This window comes from Camelus bactrianus, chromosome X, assembly GCF_048773025.1.
Source record: "Camelus bactrianus isolate YW-2024 breed Bactrian camel chromosome X, ASM4877302v1, whole genome shotgun sequence".
NCBI lineage: Eukaryota > Metazoa > Chordata > Mammalia > Artiodactyla > Camelidae > Camelus > Camelus bactrianus.
Genome location: NC_133575.1, coordinates 62612298 through 62632322, shown reverse-complemented (window position 1 = coordinate 62632322; position 20025 = coordinate 62612298). Strand labels below are relative to the sequence as shown.

General features: G+C 34.5%; 1 protein-coding gene across 1 annotated transcript in view; it reads right to left on the bottom strand.

Annotated features, from left to right (window-relative positions):
- The window catches only part of ATP7A (ATPase copper transporting alpha), a 123538-nt gene that overhangs the window by 48148 nt on the left and 55365 nt on the right, over positions 1–20025 (bottom strand). The window contains exons 3-4 of the mRNA XM_010950594.3: positions 2943–3429; positions 1693–2418 (exon numbers count right to left, since the gene is read on the bottom strand). Coding sequence (XP_010948896.2) covers positions 1693–2418; positions 2943–3429 — 1213 coding nt within the window. The remainder of the gene's footprint in view (positions 1–1692; positions 2419–2942; positions 3430–20025) is intronic.

Sequence of the window (20025 nt, the reverse complement as noted above, 5' to 3'; positions counted from 1 at the left end):
TTTTCTTCTGGTTTCATAATTATTTCCTTTTGCAATTATGGATTTTATATACTTTCTTCAGACTTTTAATACTGGAGGTTCTTTGACATTTTTGTATTCTGTACGAGTTTTCTAATAGGGAACTGTATATTTCTTTTTTAAAGCACAAGAACCTTAGTCTTTTGAGATTTTCTTTTATTAATGTGAGAATTCTAGGTGAGAATGTAAAATGGTGCAGCCATTTTGGAAAACAGTTTGGCAGTTCCTGAAAACATTAAACATATTCACCATATGACCTAGAAATTCCACTCCTAGACATATACCCAGGAGAAATAAAAACATATATTCATGCAAAAACTTGCAACAAATGCTCATAGCAGCATCATTTATGATAGTAGAGGAGTGGAAACAACCCAAATTTCCATCAGCTGACAGAGAAACAAAATAAGGTATACACATACAATGGAATACTATTCAGCAATAAAAAGAAATGAAGTACTGATACATGTCACAAACATGGATGAACATTTGTTACCTTGAAAACATTATGCTAAGTGAAAGAAGAGATACAAAAGGACAGATATTCTGACTCCACTTACATCGTGCTTAGAGCTGTCAAATTCATAAAGACAAAATACAAAGTAAATAACAGGGGCTGGGGGAAGGGAAGGGGAAATGGGGAATGACTGCCAGCCAGTATGGGGTTTCTTTGTGGCGGCTGATGAAAATGTTCTTAAATTATACAGTGGTAATGGCTGCAAAACTCTGTGAATATACTAACACCCACTGGACTGTGTACTTTAAAAGGGTGAATTTCATGGTATATGAACAACACCTTGACTTAAAGAAGTGAGAATTCCACAATTTCTACCATTTGTCATGAATATGAAAATTAAGAATGTTTATGTCTCTGGGTCCTCCTCCACTGACACTTATCTACCATAAAAATTTGAACATGTGTTTAATTTTTTTGTTTCTCAATTTTAGTGAGCTTGAAAAGAGAATATTGCTGTTCAATATCCTTCATTCTGATCAAAGACTGTAGTCTATGCCTAGTTCTACAGTCAGTTTAATTTAAATGGCTAAATTAAAAACTATGGTTAAAATTCTATTATTTTTTCTACCTTTTCTTTTTAAAATAATGTTTGCTTCTCCTGTTTTATATATGTATATGTATAAATACAAACAAACATGCATACACAAAAAAACTTAAAATACATAGGAAAGCACAGTGAAAACTAATTTGTCATCTTATCTTACCACTCACAAGTAACTACTGTTAAAATTTGGTTCATGCCCTATCAGAAATTTTATTCACTCATATACATAAATAACACATACATGGTATAAATCCTTATATGTGTTTATAAAATTTTGATCATACTGAATATAGAGCTTTTTAGCTTTTTTTTTGTTCATTTAACAAAATATCTCAGACACTTTCCTGTGATCATTAAGTATCTTTAATATCATAATTTTTTATGGCTTCATAGCATTTCATCATATGGAGGTATCATTATTTATTTAATGTTTCTAGTTTTAAAATATTGTAAATAATTAAGCAAACATCCTTATGCATCTTTGTACACATTGCTGACTACCTCTATATGTCTTATTTCCAAAAAGTGGAACTGCAGTGCCTATTACTCATTTCTCATTGATAAAAGCCAAAGAATTAGCAAAGTGTAGATAAAAGAAAAAAGTGATAATTACCTGAAAAAGAGGCATCAAATCCCATGTCTTCTATTGCTTGTCTCAAGGTTTCTGGAGAGGTTAGTAAAGGATCATACTCAATAGTTCCATTGCCATTTGCAAGGGATACTCGTATGGATTTTACACCTGGCTTTTTTGATATCACACCCTCAATAGACTGCACGCAAGAATTACAAGTCATGCCATCAATGTTTATCACGGTTTCTTGAGTCAGAGGCTGGCTAACTACATTCAAAGGACTCTTCTGAAGAGATGAGCTGGAGGGAGAGTTTGGGATACTCTCAATTTCACTTATACTATTAACTCTATATTGCCCTGGTGATATGGCCTCTATTGCTTTTCTCAGAGTTTCTGGAGTGACTAAACTTGCATTGTACTTTACTATAGCAGATCTATTCTCTAAAGAAACTACTATGCTGTTTACATATTGGAGGGTAGATAACGCACTTTCAATATTTGACACACATGATTTACAATGCATGCCCTCTATGATGAAAATGACTGTTGAATTATTGGTATGTGAGGGACTCCTTTGCTGTGATCCTTCTGAGGATTTGACTGATGTGTTCTTTAGACGTTCAATATCAATAGCTCCCAATTTGAGGTACTTCGGCTGTTTTTTGATGAATGCTGGAAAGCCCACAGCTTCAATCTGTTTTTTTATTTTCTCTACTGTAATAAGATGAGGTTGATAAACAATAGTAGCTTCTTGGTTGTCCAGGGAAACTAGTTAACAGAAAGAAAAATAATTATTTAATTAAGTTATTCCTGGGCCAGCAGAAAACATGCTGTAGACAAAATCAATACCACCCATAATTATTTCTCTCTCATTGTTGTCATGTTCCCTTCTTAAAATAATTCTGTTCTTTCCAGAAAATGTTATTGATACAGACTGGAAAAAAGTAAAAGATGTGCCCTCTATATCTGTGGCCTCCAAGTTTCTGCATGTCTGAACAGAAACATATAAGAGGTAAAGTGGACACCAGGCATGCTAAGAACCCTGAACTCCATGAATTGCCACCCTTGCTGCCTTTTCTGCTAGCTCAAGATTTGTGTAAATTTTAATTATAATCATTAACTTTACTGACATTAATCCTAGTAATACGCTGTACCTCAGACTTCAGTGAAGCAGTAACCGTCTAGTCCCCCAGATTCAAAAGGCATGCTTAAGAAAAATGCAAAAGTGAAAAGGACAAAATAGAAAACTAAGGCTTACAATACAATCAAACAAACAATATCAGACATATTACCTTTAATTCGCTGAACACCTTGCAATTTCCCAACTTTTCCTTCAATGGTGCTAGTACACGAATGGCAGGTCATCCCTTCCACTTTCATCTTCAGCATGACTTCACCTGCCTGAGCCATACTGTAATCTTCGCAAGTTTCTGACTTCTTCTGAGTCCCAGTATCCAAACTGAGATCCGGAACTAGCTCTATTATCTGATTGGCATTCACTATAGAAGGGATTATTCTCACCACTGCAGTTCTCTGCTGAGGGGAAATTTTAATGTCTGTCACACCCTTGGTCTTGAGTAATGTGCTTTGGATATGGTCCCATGGAGGAGCCAGTGAAGCAGTAACAGTCAAAAACACGGTCTCAGTTAAAACAGGGAGAGGCTTAGGATTGTGGAGAATAGCATCAAAGCCCATGTCATCAATAGCTTCCTGTAGGGTCTTTGGAGTCTGTAGTTTAGAGTCATAAACAATAGTTGCATTTTTTTCTTCCAGTGAAACCTTTCAGAAGGAAATTTCAACAGTCAGTTTAATTAAATTACATGACATGGAACTTAAAAATAGCAATCAACACACCACATTCAAGAAGAATGAAACAAATAAGTCGAGTTTCTCTATTAGTTCTCATCCTTACTATTCTCTTTGGAAGGAAACACAAAAACATCTTGTGCACCTACAGGAATGTAAAGCTATAAGTAGGTGTATGTGACTCAGGTACTGATCAGACATTCGATGCATAGACTAACACACTCTAGAATTGCACAATACAGTACAAACTACTCTCTCCTACCATCTCCTTTCACAAATTACTCCAACACTTTACACTCTACCAGTTCAAAAGGTAATATGAGAAACAGGATCAACTATAGAAAACAAAAGGCGATATGAAGTTTAAACTTTTCAAATGTTCAATTAAGATTACTTTGTTGGCAAGAAAAGGTATAAACATGCTAGTTTATGAAGGCAGTACGATTTTGTAGCAAATATTCCTATATCCTTCCAAGTCACTATGGTCTAGTATTACTTTTGTTCAAAATAAGAACATCTCTACTGTTTTACCTGATTTGATTATTTAAAAAAAACAAAAAACAATGATTGTATTCTTAAAGCTCAGCAACTGTATATAATTTAACTACTACCAGGACATCTTACTATGCATGTCTTTGGTTAACACGTTACAAAGATTTATGATGTAGTCACACACACACACACAAACTGGGTTGGGAGTCAGAAGATTTGAGTTCCAGTTACTGATCAACTACACTCATTACTTCTACCATCTGAAAAATGAACAAATGTGCCCTATTATCTTCCAGGGTTGTTATAAAGGATCATATGAGTAAATAGACAGGAAAGTAGTTCTTTGCAGCAGCAAGTTATGTAAAAGTAAACACTGAACAACTAATATTTATCAAGCACATATTATATGTGCCAGGAACTGGGATTCTCTGGATACAAAAATGATCATGACGCAGTTCCAGTGAGCAATACTAGAACAGAGGAAAAACAGACACCTATTTATCCCTGGGAATATGTGTCAAAAAGGCTTCTTGAGGGTGATAATACCTGAATATTAAAGGAAAAACAGAATTCAGCAAGGATATATGAGGCAGAGAATTCCTGACAAATGAAAACACAAAAGTAGAGAAAGATGACAGGTTGGGGAATTAGGCAACTGCCTTATGGGGTTTCCTGTATGCCAATAATGATCTGTAATTTATCCTACAGGTAATACAGGGCCATGGAAAAGTTAAGCAGGGGAATGGTATGATTATATTTGCATCTTGGAGAAGAATCATTTTGGACGCACTGTGGAAGAGGGTGCTGGGGTAGAGTGGAGTGACACAGGAGGACAAGAGATTAGCTAGGAGTCTACTGCAATTGCAATAGTGGTACAATAGAAGGTCTGAATTAAGGCCTGATCACTGAGGATGAAGGGAAAGGGGGCAGTTCTGAGATAAATTTAGGAGGGTAAGACCTACTAAGGAGATTACAGAGAGCAAAGGAGATTACTAGGATGACTTACAGGTTTCTGGTTTGGGCCAGTGGGGAGATGGTAGTGCCATTAACTGATATCAGAGAGGGAAGAGAAAAACTGGAGGAAATTAAGAGGTTGGAGTGGAGGGAAAAGAAAGATGATGAATTTAGTTTTAGACTTGTTGATTTTGAGAGGCAGTAGGGTATTAATGTTCCAAAGGCACTTAAAATATGAGTATTGTTGTTGTTGTTATAGATTCCTAGTGAAAAGCTTTGTTCCATAAAATAAAAATAACTCCAAAATATAATTTAAAATAATTCAGAGTAGGAAATCTCACTTTAAATTGTCCACAGTAGTTATGTAGTTAAATCTTTCACTTATTTTAGTGAACTTCATATTTTTATTTCTTTCTTTAGCTTGGTAATCAATGGCTATGTATTTGGTAAAATCTTGAAATATGCTCATGGCATGGAAAGTTTCTAAGCCTCTGATAATTCTAGTTGGTCAGACTGCTCTTATTTATGGAAGAGATCACTAGCATAAATGATCCAACACAGAAGTGGGAAAATAATTTATATTTGTTTTGGAATACACTGTATAACATTTTCCCTGAATAAGTTGCAGAATAGCAAAACCACATATAGTTCACTTACATACTTTTGAAAGAGATTCAACATAAATACAGTCACTATAAAATGAAGACTTTTGTGTCTTTGTACCTTTAAAGAGAGTCTCTTTTAAACTTTAATCTCACTCCCCTAAGGTCAATGACTTTCTGATTTGGAAAATTACTTTAAAAAATTTAAACATTCAAACTAAAGGGGAAGATGGAGAGCAGACGAGGGATGGGGAAGGACTGACTATAAAGGGGCAGCACAAGGGAATTTTGGGGGGCTCTGCTGTTCTGGCTGTGGGGGTAGTTAATGAATCTATACATGTATTGAAATTCACCAAAGCTATTATTTTAAAAATTATCGTGAACTGTGATCCTAACATGCAAAGATAATCAGCATTTACATTTTTGAATATTTCTTTCAAGTCTGTCCCCTCCAGTGTGTGTTCTTGTGTGTGTACATAGTATGTGGTGTGTTTACTTTAGCTTATTTCACAAAATAGGATAACCTGCTTACATACCATTTTATTCTTTTTTACTTGAAATTATATTTGTAGCATTTAACCCTGTGAATTTTTTCAGCAGCATTGTTTTTAATAATAGCATAATAATCTATTTCAAAAAAAATTTCCCAAAGCTAAAAAAACCCCCAAAACAAACAAAAATAACTCATAGAACTATACCCCCCAAAGAAGCCAATTTTAGTGTATAATTTTAAAAACAAAAAATTAAAAGATCAAAAATTCAGTTCCTTAATGCAAGCACATTTCAAGTGTTCGATGGCCAGAGTGGCTGTCATCCAGGACAGAATAGATACAGAACATTTCCTTCATTATAGACTGTTCCATTGGACAGCACTGCTCTAAATACTACAATACATTTTCTAATGAAGTGTCAAACTTTAAAAAAAAAAGGAAGGGGAATTTTTTCCCTTTAGATTTAAACACATTGTATCTGGTATCTCTTATGACCTAGTTTTAAGCTAATCCCCACCCTACCACCCTGCCGCCAAATTTCAATTTACTAACATACTCAACAAGAAATTGCTCTTAAAACTCTTTTTTACAGCAAAAAATCATTTTGTCACTAGATGGTTTGCTATACCTTCTACTGCTTTAACCTGGCTTCTATTTACAAGACATAAAGAAATAAGGAAACTATGTATATAAAATACTATACAAAAAAGTTGTATTATTATCCTATGTTGCTTTCGTGCTGCAGACCAGAAAACACTTCCTTATTTAGTAACTACTATTTGTGAATTTTAAAGCTGGACCAACCACACCTAGCACAAATATGTTCCCCTTTGGGGTAACAGCATTCAACTTTTCCTCTGAATGTTAGATATCAAAGAGACTTTTCAAGCCTAAGATCTCAAAGGAAATAAAAACAAGCAGCACTTTTGTCTCTTTTAAGAGGAAATTCACATAGTGATTATCATAGTACAGTTCTGGATGCCAAATCCTTGGGCAGGAAGCTAAAATAGCATTTATTTATTTATTAAATATTTACTGAGTACCTGTTATGTGCCCAGCACTGTGCTAGCTGCTACAGATATAATTATGAGCCCAAACAGGCACAGACTCCATACAGCCAGAAATTGCTGGTGGCAGTCTGATCCTGGATCTGTGCCACTCTCCTTTCACATGATCCCCACCAACACAAACCACCTCTGCCTATTCCCCACATTGCTCCAAAGTTTCAACAGCTTGTCATTTTCTCAGAGTCTTTCATTAGGAATCAATGCTTTTTTTTTTTATTTTCAGAGGAACTATTTTTCTATTATATCAATAGTGCCTCTGAAAATAAATATCTAACAGTCTACAAGTTAGGAATTTGGCTCCTATGAAGGACTGAATATGGAGGACTATTCACTAAATGTAGATGAAGGCAGGAGTGGAAGAGAAGAAACCAAAACATGCTCTGTGGGCTCAATAGCATGAACAGCAGTGTAGAGGGTGCTAACTGTCCACAGGGATTGCAAAGATCCACTCTTTTAATGTTTACGAAGTTCTTTACTTACTGAAACATCTAAAGTATGAAATTCAAGCATAGCATACTTTATCCGCATGTGATTTCTGTAGCATCATCTATTCTCAAGCAAGAAAGCTAGAACCCTGGACAAATCATCCTAATCAAAGGGCTTCAGTTTCTTGAGAGACTGGATTAGATAAACCTTTTGAGTTCTAACTTTCTATAAAAGCTAAAGACTGGGTTACCATCACTTCTTGGGTTGTCATTAATACATACTTTTTTTGTATTCCTTATCATCTGATAATAAAACGTGATCCAATTTCCTATCTGGAGGCTAGGAAATTGAATAAACTGCCCAAGAAACCCAATGAGAAAATGAAAGAGCCAGGATTCAAATGAAGGTCTGTGTAACGCCAAAGTCCATGCTCTTTCCATCCATAAATGATGAGGTTAGATGATCTTCAATTTCCTTGAAAAACTAAAATTCTATGCCTGAGATTTAAGCAATGTGTGGCTTATAAATAAAAACACCTGAAAAGCATGAGATAGTTCTAGTGTGTGAACCAAATTTTAGTTCTGTGTTTACTTTCCTCCCCTAAATTTCATATCTACTCCCATACCAGTTTAAATTAAAAAATGACTTGGAGAATATATTTCTTTGGGTTTTTAGCAGGATTTGACAATTAGTACATTCTAACATTTCTCCATTTTTAAAAGCCACTTTGGGAAAGGTCCTTTGCTAAATAAAGTTTTAGCACACTGAAATTCCTTTTTATACCCCTAGGAATTAATTTATATGTCATCACAATAAATTCAGGTTAGCATGCTACTCCCATGTTAGCATGCTACTCACATTTATTTCACAATAAATTCATGGTTAGCATACTCCCAGCCAGTGTGGGAGTCTTCAAATAGTTTAAAGCCCACTTTCTAACATTTTCATAACAACTCAGCATAGAGGGATTCAGGGGTTTTTGAGAGCTTACAAGGATTCTGTCAATTTACAGACTGAAATCAGAAAAGTAAAATAATTAATGATCTTGAATTTCTAATATGTTTGATTCACCTCCCACAATTTATTTTTGACAACTAAAAACTATATAAAAAACATAATAGGAATTCCATTTATATTATATATGTCTCCATAGAAATTCTATTACTGTGTGTTAAAAAATGTACATATATTAACCCTCTACTTTGATGTTTCAATACAGGGTACTGAAAATTAAAATATGATATGAGGAAGCCATCAAACTATTAATACTTACCCTATTTGACCAACCTAAAATAAAGTTTACCACTTAAAATTATTGAATCAATTTATGAACTAGCAAAAGACAATTCTTAGAGACTAAGACAAAAGTCCAAAACAAATATAAAACTTCAAAAGCCAAATGTTTTAAAATGAAAAAGATATGGAGGTTTTGTTAGTTTAAGTTAAGTTTGTTTTTCTGTAAACTGAGTGCCTTGTCAGAATTTTCATTGCCAGTATAATTTCACTTTGCTTCAAAAATTATATAGCCAATGCATGATTATTCAGTATAAAAATTTAAATACAAAGAAAGGAAATACTGAAAGTCTCTCTTCACATCATTTCTCCACCGCTTGTTTGTACTTTGGATTTGACACTTCGTTGATTTTGGGGATAAAGTTCAACTAAATCAGAAACCTAAACCTCTTTGAATAACTGATTCTACACTTTCATGGGTGGATATTACCTAAGAATTTATATTAAGCAAAATGCCTACATTACTCTAATGCAACATTTGAAAAAAGAAATGTTCAATGCACTACCATTTGCCAGAGCAAAATTTAGGGGGAAAAAGTTCCAAATAGAAATAAAAAGACTGATTTCTATATGCTGATAGGGAACAATATCTAAGATTTACTTGCTAAGTGAAAAAAGCAAGGTGTAGAACAGTATGTATAGTATGTTTCCATTCACATAAAAAGGGGATACACACACACATATATACAGCTGATCCTTAAACAACATGCAGATGGGAGGGTTAGGTGCGCCCTCCCCCAGGCAGTTGAAAATCCGTGTATAACTTTACAGTTGGCCATCCTTATCTTCAGTTCTACCTCCTTGGATTCAACCAACCATGAATCATGTAGTTCTATACACATATTTATTGAAAAAAATCCATAAGTGGACCCATACAGTTCAAACCTGTGTTATTTAAGGGTCAACTGCACACACATGTGCATACAGGTATACAGTATATACAGATAAATCACTTTATATTCAGAGCCTTTTCTGGAAGAATCCATACATAGTAAATTGATAACTGGTTTCTTTTGGGAGGGGGATGTTACGCTGGACATGTGTTACTTTTCCAGTAATTAAAAAAAAAAGTTAATTTTACAGGGAGCAAGGAATGTATGGATCCACAAGATGACTTATTAGCTGCTAGTATCTAGGTGGTCATTTTTTAAAAGGATAGTCTGTATTAGGAAAATGGACTGTAGCCATTAGGTGAGTGAAGGGAAAAAGCACTCAAAAAGCAGTATGTTTCAAGGACAAACTAATATGTTTAAAAGGCATTAACCTTTTGAGCCATTAAGTCCATATATCTAATTAAGTTTGTTTTTACATTTCTACTTTCAAAAAGGCAGAGTAATCCCAGAGAAAGACTTTCATATTATCTGTCCATTTTATTTTTCCCTGAACAGAGCACTGGGATGATTAAATAAACCTTCAGGCTAATCACTTTAAAGTCTACAGTCTTGACATTGGCAGAAGAAGAGTATTACACTCATTTACAAACTTCACAATTTAAGACACAATTCCCAACATGTATTTAAATGCTGAAGCTGCAAAAAGATATAATCATATTCATTCTAATTATTCCAAAATTAGAGACTTCTTGACTATTCACTCTCCTTAAATTCTATTAATTAAAGCTCTAATCTGTTCCAATGCAACATTTTTTTTAATAAAACAACCCCAATCAATTTAACATCACAATTACATTACTTCATGTCAGAGTTTTATTCCAAATACTACAAAAATTCCTTGATTTAGTCAAAACAATGTCTTCTTTAAATCTGGTTTCTAAATTGACTGCACATGAGTCTCAACTGCAATCTCAGAAACTATGATCCAGAAAGTTTAAACCTTAACATTCTTTAGAAAATGACAAATATTTATGTATTAACATGTGGAGCTGCATTCTGACTACAAATCATGTTTGGACAAGGACAATTTTCTATATGGTACCTAGAAAGAGGTGAATCCACCTTTTGTGGATACACAGAAAGAAACTCAAAATGGATCAAAGACTGAAACATGAGACAAGATACAATAAACCTCCTAGAAGAAAATATAGGCAAAACATTATCTCACATATATCTCAAAAATGTTCTCCTAGGGCAGTCTACCCAAGCAATAGAAATAAAAGCAAGAATAAACAAATGGGACCTAATTAAACTTAAAAGCTTCTGCACAGCAAAGGAAATCATAAGTAAAACTAAACGACAATCTACAGAATGGGAGAAAATTTTTGCAAATGATGAAACCGACAAAGGCTTGATCTCCAGAATATATAAGCAGCTCAAACGACTTAATAAGAAAAAAACAAACAACCCAATCCAAAAATGGGCAGAAGAACTAAACAAGCAATTCTCCAAGGAAGACATACAAATGATCAACAGGTACATGAAAAAATGCTCAATGTCACTAATTATCAGAGAAATGCAAGTCAAAACTACAATGAGGTATCATCTCACACAGCCAGAATGGCCTTCATTCAAAAGTCCACAAATGACAAATCCTGGAGAGGCTGTGGAGAAAAGGGAACTCTCCTACACTGCTGGTGAGAATGCAGTTTGGTGCAGCCACTGTGGAAAACAGTATGAAGATTCCTCAAAAGACTAGGAATAGACTTACCATATGACCCAGTCATCCCGCTCCTGGGCACATATCCAGAAGGAACCCCACTTCAAAAAGACACCTGCGCCCTAATGTTCAAAGTAGCACTATTTACAATAGCCAAGACATGGAAACAGCCTAAATGTCCATCAACAGATGACTGGATAAAGAAGAGGTGGTATATTTATACAATTAATACTCTTCAGCCATAACAACCAACAACATAACACCATTTGCAGCAACATGGATGTCCTGGAGAATGTCCTTCTAAGTGAAGTAAGCCAGAAAAAGAAAGAAAAATACCATATGAGATCTCTCATATGTGGAATCTAAAAAAAAAGAAAGAAAGAAAAAGAACATAAATACAAAACAGAAACAGATTCACAGATATAGAATACAAACTTGTGGTTGACAAGGGGGAGAAGGGTGGGAAGGGACAGACTGGGAGTTCAAAATTTGCAGCTACTGAGAGGCATATGCAGAATAGATAAACAAGATTATACTGTATAGCACAGGGAAATATATACAAGATCTTGTGGTAGCTCACAGTGAAAAAAAATGTGACAATGAATATATGCATGTTCATGTATAAATGAAAAATTGTGCTCCACACTGGAAATTGACACAACATTGTAAACTGACTATAATTCAATTTAAAAATGTTCAAAAGAAAAATAACACAAATATATAAATAACAAAATTCTGTACAGATATAAATATTATAAGTAGGTAACAAAATTATGGTACAAATTTTTAGAAGCTACCAAATACCATAAAATCTATAAAAATAACATTTTTATTAACACCTTTGACTGTATATATACTCTGCTGCTTCATTTAACAATGATATTGTAAAATCATTTTCTATATTGAGAAGAAAACAATACTACAGTCTTTCCTGTAGGTCAAAATATTTTTTTATTAATGATAGTTTAGAAAAGGTCCTTTAAATGTCACAACTAGATATTTGTAAATTTTTAGAGCTGTTGTCAAATTTGGGAAAACTATTGAGTTTCTTTCACATATGAGCTATAAGATTTCAGGGCATTTCCAAAACTTTACTTGTGCAGTGACAAGTCTTAAATACTCTTTGGATTGATAATACTCATTTCCCACTTTTACACTGGGCCCTACACCTTTATGTCATGATGCTGGGTGAATTGGCACCATTAGTGGTAAGGGTGTTATTAGAAGCCAGTCCTACACCAGAATTTGTAGCAAAAATTTCACTACACACAGAAGAGACCAAAAACTATATATAGCCAAATATCTTACTAACCCCAAACTAAACATATCCTCAATTCAACTTCCCATTACTCAGATTCCCAAAATGCCCATGGCGCATCCAATACCGCCAACACAAAGGGGAAGTCTGACAGAGAGGGGGTTGAAGTAGAACTAGACAATGAACTTATAGGATTGTGGTTAAAATATTTTACTTTTGTAAAAACACATAACCATGTGTTTACATTACTAAGACTCTTTCCATGACTTAGAAGGGGTCAATGCCAGTGAAAGACTCTGAAACTTAAGCTTCATTAACTTTACTATAAATCTGTCTCTGGGCCTAGAAGACAACATTTAGTAAAATGTTTTTTAAAGGAAGGAGAAAAGAAGAAAGATCACTAGTATACTCTATATCATATGGGCTTTCAGCTGAAGAAGGAGAGGCAGAGCTAGAACAGGCAGAGAAATGTGTCTCCTTTTATCTTCAGCAAACAAATTATGAATGTGCCCTGGAAAGTATAGCCTTAAGTATCTGTCACTGGGATCCATATAAATCACTGTTGATAACACAAAGTGCTTTCATATTATATTTCTGCTACTTTTCCTTTACAACTTAATCCAATTTAATTGCATCTTTCTGACCTTGATTAGACTTTAACAAACAGAAGTGGATTCTGGGAAGATGTAATAGAAATAGCAGCCTTATATATGAGTGGGGTGCAATAGGCTTTTTGAGCAAATTTCTACAGGAATCTACTTGCAAATGTCAAAGCAGAATCTAGTCCTTTAGTTATACATAGATATGTTGGCAAAAAATAATAATCTAAAATAGTCTGTCAGGCAGAGAGTTGAGAGTTTTGGAAAATGCATTAGTTGTCAGTAGACAGTAAGTACCTAAGTCACTTGGGAGAAAAATTATGTGAACTAGTTTCTAGATGCATAAGACAGCTTTACTGCAATTAACATAGACACTTAATTAGTAAGATTTAGCTTCTATTCTGACCCCTAACACCAGCCACCTTAGATCAAGTGGAGGAGGTTTAATTTGTTTCATTTGAAGATAAATCAAGTGCAGGTGTCATACCTATTATTCATTGAAATTAAATGATTCATTCTCAGAGCTTTGGGACTGAAAGTTGCAGAGCTACTTTTGCCTCTCTTCTAATTAGCAAATTGCAAAAATACCCATCTGATTTTTGGATAGTTATGACTAGTGAAAAATTACCAAATGTTTTTATAAATTTGAGTATTTTGAATATAAACACACTTGAGAAAACCTGCAGTATAATAAATAAAAAAAAGTTACCGGCATTCTCTCAGCTTTTCCAACTTGGCTGTCTTCCCAAAGCAAATTAAAACGCAGCAGCATCCTTGGGGCAGGGAGAACGGGAGGAGACAATGAGGAAGCCTCTGAGACTGGAGTTATGCCAAGGTAGATGGTGAATACAAAGGAAAATCCTATTTTTGGAGCATGTGAAAGTAGAAAATTGATATCTAAGTGTTCACATGGACGCCTACAGGACAGAAGACTCAGCAGAAGGCATATCACACTATGTCAATAAAGCTTCGCTAGACACAATCATCAAAATAGTCTTAGCTGACCAGAGTACAGTTTAGTTAACAAATGAGAAACACTGCTTTTCTCCCATACAAATAGTAAAATGGATACAAAGTTTACTTTGTCTTCCCTGGTCAAGATGAATATGAAATTCAGACATGGGAAAAATTACCTAGAGTTTCAGATATAGAAAAGAATTGCCCACATATTGGCACCACACCACATGACTCTTGAATTAAGGAAATGTATTAAATTTCATCAAGAATCACTATGCACCAATTAACCAATTTTTGTAAGAAAAGCAAGGCAAACTGAAGCCAATTTGCTCAAGATCTTATGAGAAGTCTGAATCACAGACAAGAATACTGCAGGGACAAGAAAGCATGAATTCTGTACTTCGCTGAAAAGCTAAGACCCATCTTGAAACTTCTGAAGAATGAATGGGTAAAACTTAATGTTTAGATTAAGAATAATTAAAAGGCAGAGCTCCCATAAGTATTTGATCTGGAGATACACAAAATATTCTAGTTCCAATTTAATGATTCATGTGCTTAAAATAATAGTGAACTTCTGATTATTACAAAGAATCCCTAATTTTAAATCTTGTGCTAAATCTGATGTCCAGTTGGACAAAACTCCCTTAGAATATTAACATCTGGGGGCAGGGTAGAGCTCAAGTGGTAGAGCACATGCTTAGCATGCATGAGGTCCTGGGTTCAATACTCAGTATCTCCTCTAAGAATAAATAAATAAATAAACCTAATCACCTCCCTCCACCAAAGGAAAAAAAGAGCCTGTTCTCTATTTAAAAAAAAAAAAAAAGACTATTAACATCTACTCTGGGCAAAATGTCTAAAATTTATCTTTTCCATGTGGATCTGAACTAGTCACAGGAAAACCACTTTAGGACTGATGAAAGCTGATCAAATTCCAAAGCTGCATTAACTTTCTGCCATCAGTGTAATGAATATTGTATAAAAGCAAAATTACAGAAAAATTCTGGTAAATAGAACCACCACCAATATAAAGTTATTTTTAATGATGCTAAAAACTTAAATAACATATTAAAATAATAAGTTCACTGAACAAATGAAGACACAACTCAGTTAAAATGACAAACTGACTCATTAAGCCAAGCAGTGAAAATAAACCTGCTGAAGAGTTAGTAATTCACAGTATATTTAAGAAGAAGCATCCATTTATTACTGTCATTATAGTAGGAATCCCCAAACTTTTGGCAAGGAGATACTGCTCATTTTTTTAGACCCTTAGATACCAGTTTGAGAGAAACAGGAGAGAACAGGTAGGGAATCAAACTGAATGAAGCATGGGAGAGAGTCCTGAAGTTAACTACACTCCAAACAGTGCTGAGAATCCTGAAGAGTGACAAGGAAAAAGGTGGGCAAGGGGCAGCACAAAGGCTTGGAAATGGCACAGAGATAAACTAGGAAATTCCAATCCACTAATCAGGGACCTCTACCTTAACAAAGTACAACAGGCAGGAAGGCTTAGATCAAATCTTAAAAGAATTAGCAAAATACATTATCAAATTCAAATAATGAGAATGTCATGAAAATAAATAGCAAGGATTCTCCTGGGTGACAGATACAGGGAGGTTCCTTGTTCCTTATACTAGGCTCTTCATTTTTGTGTATGATTGAAATTTTTCATTAAAAGCATTCTTTGACCACTCCAAGCCCCCATGCCAAGCCATTTTGCCCTCTTATTTGTTAAACCCATCTGCAGTTCAAGGGAAATCAGATTCATGTGTTCTCAATTCAACTTAACTTATTAAAATATTGCTTTTTAAAAGCTAAAAAAAAAATTCTTTGACCAAGGTGGGCTTATGCTGGGAATACATGGCTAGTACAACATTTGAAAATCAATCAGTGTAACTCAACATACTAATAGTCTTAAAGAAGAAAAATAATCTGATCATCTCTAAATGCAGAAAAAGCACTTGAAAAATTTCAACATCTATTCATGATTAGAAATAAAAACTGTCAGAAAACTAGGAAGAGAAAGGAATTTCCTTAAACTGGTATAGGGTATCTACAAAAACCCTGCAAGTAACACAATACTTAATGGTGAAGGACTGAATGTTTTCCCTCTACAGTCAGGAACAAGACAAAGATGTACACTCTCACCACTCCTATTTAAAACTGTAATGGAGGTTCTAGCCTGAAAAAGAAATGAAAGACATATAGACTAGAAAGGAAGAAACAAAACTATGTTTATGCCAATGACATAATTGTTTATGTAGAAAATCCCAAGGAACCTACAAAAAAAAAAGCTAAAAGATTTATTTAATAAGTCAGTTTAGCAAATTTCAGGATACAAAGTCAACATACAAAAGCCAACTGCAATTCTATACATTTGTAATGAACAACTGAAATTAAAATTTTAAAACACAGTACCAGTTAAATATCATTTAAAAACAGAAAATACTTAAAATATAAATCTAACAAAATATATGTAGGACCTGCACACTGAAAACTGATTTTAAGATTTATTATAAAGCTACAATAATCAACATGGTGTGGTATTTATTGACCAAAGGACAGACATACAGATCAATGGAATAGAACAGAGCATACCAAATTATACCCATAAATATATGCTAAACAGATTTTCAACAAAGGTGCAACGACAATTCAATGGAGAGAGAATAGACTTCAACAAACGGAGCTGCTTAGAAAAACTGGATATCCGTATAAAAAATTAACTTCAACCCATACCTCATCATGTATACACATTAATTCAAAATGGATCAAAGACCTAAACATAAAACCTAAAATGAAGATACAATAAACCTCCTAGAGGAAAACATAGGCAAAACATTATCTGACACACATCTCAAAAATTTTCTCCTAGAAGAAATAAAAGCAAGAATAAACAAATGGGACCTAATGAAACTTACAAGCTTCTGTACAGCAAAGGAAACCAGAAGTAAAACAAGAAGAAAACCTACGGAATGGGAGAAAATTTTTGCAAGTGAAACCGACAAAGGCTTGATCTCCAGAATATATAAGCAGCTCATATGACTCAATAAGAAAAAAATAAACAACCCAATCGAAAAATGGGCAGAAGACCTACACAAGCAATTCTCCAAGGAAGACATACAAATGATCAAAAAGCACATGAAAAAATGCTCAGTATCACTATTTATCAGAGAAATGCAAATCAAAACTACAATGAGGTATCACCTCACACCAGTCAGAATGGCCGTCATTCAAAAATCCACAAATGACAAATGCTGGAGAGGCTGTGGAGAAAGGGGAACCCTCCTACACTGCTGGTGGGAATGCAGTTTGGTGCAGCCACTATGGAAAACAGTGTGGAGATTCCTCAAAAGACTAGGAATAGACTTACCATATGACCCAGGAATCCCACTCCTGGGCTTGTATCCAGAAGGAAATCTACTTCAGGATGACACCTGCACCCCAATGTTCATAGAAGCACTATTTACAATAGCCAAAACATGGAAACAGCCTAAATGTCCATCAACAGGTGACTGGATAAAGAAGAGGTGGTATATTTATACAATGGAATACTACTCAGCCATAAAAACTGACAACATAATGCCATTTGCAGCAACATGGATGCTCCTGGAGAATGTCATTCTAAGTGAAGTAAGCCAGAAAGAGAAAGAAAAATACCATATGAGATCGCTCATATGTGGAATCTAAAAAACAAAAACAAAAACAAACAAACAAAAACAAAGCGTAAATACAGGACAGAAATAGACTCACAGACAGAGAATACAGACTTGTGGTTACCGGGGGGTGGAGGGTGGGAAGGGATAGCCTGGGATTTCAAAATTGTAGAATAGATAAACAAGATTACACTGTATAGCACAGGGAAATATACACAAAATGTTATGATAACTCACAGAGAAAAAAATGTGACAATGAGTGTGTATATATCCATGAATGACTGAAAAATTGTGCTGAACACTGGAATTTGACACATTGTAAAATGATTATAAATCAATTAAAAATGTTAAAAAAAAACCTAAAATGATAAAACTTTTAGAAAACATAGGAGAAAAATCTTTGTGACCTTGGGAGGCTAAAATATGACACCAAAAGCATGCTCCATAAAGGAAAAAAAAAGTGGATAAATTGGAATTCATCAAAAGTAAAAATTGCTGCTCTGGGAAAGACACTTTTAAGGGAATAAAAAGACAAGCCACAGACTGAAAAAAATATTTGCAAAACACATATCTAAGAGAAGACTTATATTCAGAATATATAGAAAACAACCAAAATTGAATAATAAGAAAACAAAAAACACAGCTAAAAATTTGACAAAAGGTTTGACAGACATTTCACCAAAGAAAAGTATACAAATGCCAAATAAGCACATGAAAAGGTGCTCAATATCATTAGCCATTAAGGAAATGAGAATTAGTGAGCTACCACCACACACCCACTAGAATGTCTATAACAAAAAAAAAAATGATAATGCAAAGTGTTGGAGAGAATGTGGAAAAAGTGGAATCCTCAAACATTGCTGGTGGGAAGATAAAATAGTATCACCACTGTAGTAAATCTCAAAAAGTTAATCATACACTTACCATATGATGGAACAAATCCAATCCTAGGAAACTGCCCAAGAAAAGTTAAAACATGTCCACACAAAGACTTAGATGTGAACATTCAGAATTTTTTTTCATAATCACAAAAGAAAGTGGAAACAATCCAATGTCTCTCAACAAGTGAATGGGTAAACAAACTTTGGTATATCCACACAATGGAAAACTCAACAGAAATAAAAAGGAAAGAACCAGTGATATACACAGCATGGGTCAATCTCAAATGGGTAATGTTAAGTGAAAGAGGCCAGACTCAAAAGGCTACATACTGTTTGATTCCATTTATAGGGTGATTTAAAAAAAGTAATACTTAGAGGAATAAAAAATAAATCAGTGGTTATGAGGGGCTAAAAAGGGAAGGATGATTTCAAAGTAAGGTTACTAAATTTAGCAAATAAAAATACAGGACAGACTCAGTTAAATTTAAATTTGAGATGAATGACAAATAATCTTTAGTGTTAAGTATAGCTCATGCAATACAACAGCTCTCAAGCTGTGGTTCCAGGCCCAGCACCTTTAGAGTTAACTAGGTACTTTGTTAGAAATGCAAATTCTCAGGCCCCATCCAGCTCTACTAAAACAGAAACTCTGAGGGTGGGACCCAGTAATTTACTTTTACAAGTCCTCCAGGTGAGTCTCATCCTGTGGTTTGAGAACCACTGCTCACTATACCTGTCAGGGACAAAAAAGAACCATAAGAAGCTAATGCGAAGAGAAAGGGGCACACAAGCCTGTCTGATAAATCAATTCACCATCATCAAATATTAACTGAACAGCCAAAGGGTATAGTAGGTTCTCTGAGGAAGGGTGATAGCCATGATCCTCAACTGAAGGCAGTTTCACACAAAGAGGACATTGGCAATGTCTGGAAACATTTTTGGTTGTCACAAGTAGGAGGAGAGGATACTGGCATCTGGTGAGTAGAGGCCAGGGATGCTACTAAACATCCTATAAAGCACAGAACAGCAACCCCCCCAAAGAATTGTCCAGTCCAAAATGTCAATAGTGCTGAGGTTGAGAAAGCTGGACTTAACACATTTTTTTTACACCAAAGGCTTTAAAATCAAAGGCATTTTTATGAACATGGAAATAAAAAGATTAAAAAGGTAATGACAAAAAATATAATTCAAAGTGTCTCATTCTAAAAATATTAGAATTATTCTGAAGAAAACTTATACAGACTATTGATAACAGAGCTAAAACAGTAATTTGGTGGTAGGAGGGACATTTATGACAAAAATACTGTGTTGCTTTTTTTTTTTTTAGAAGTTATGTG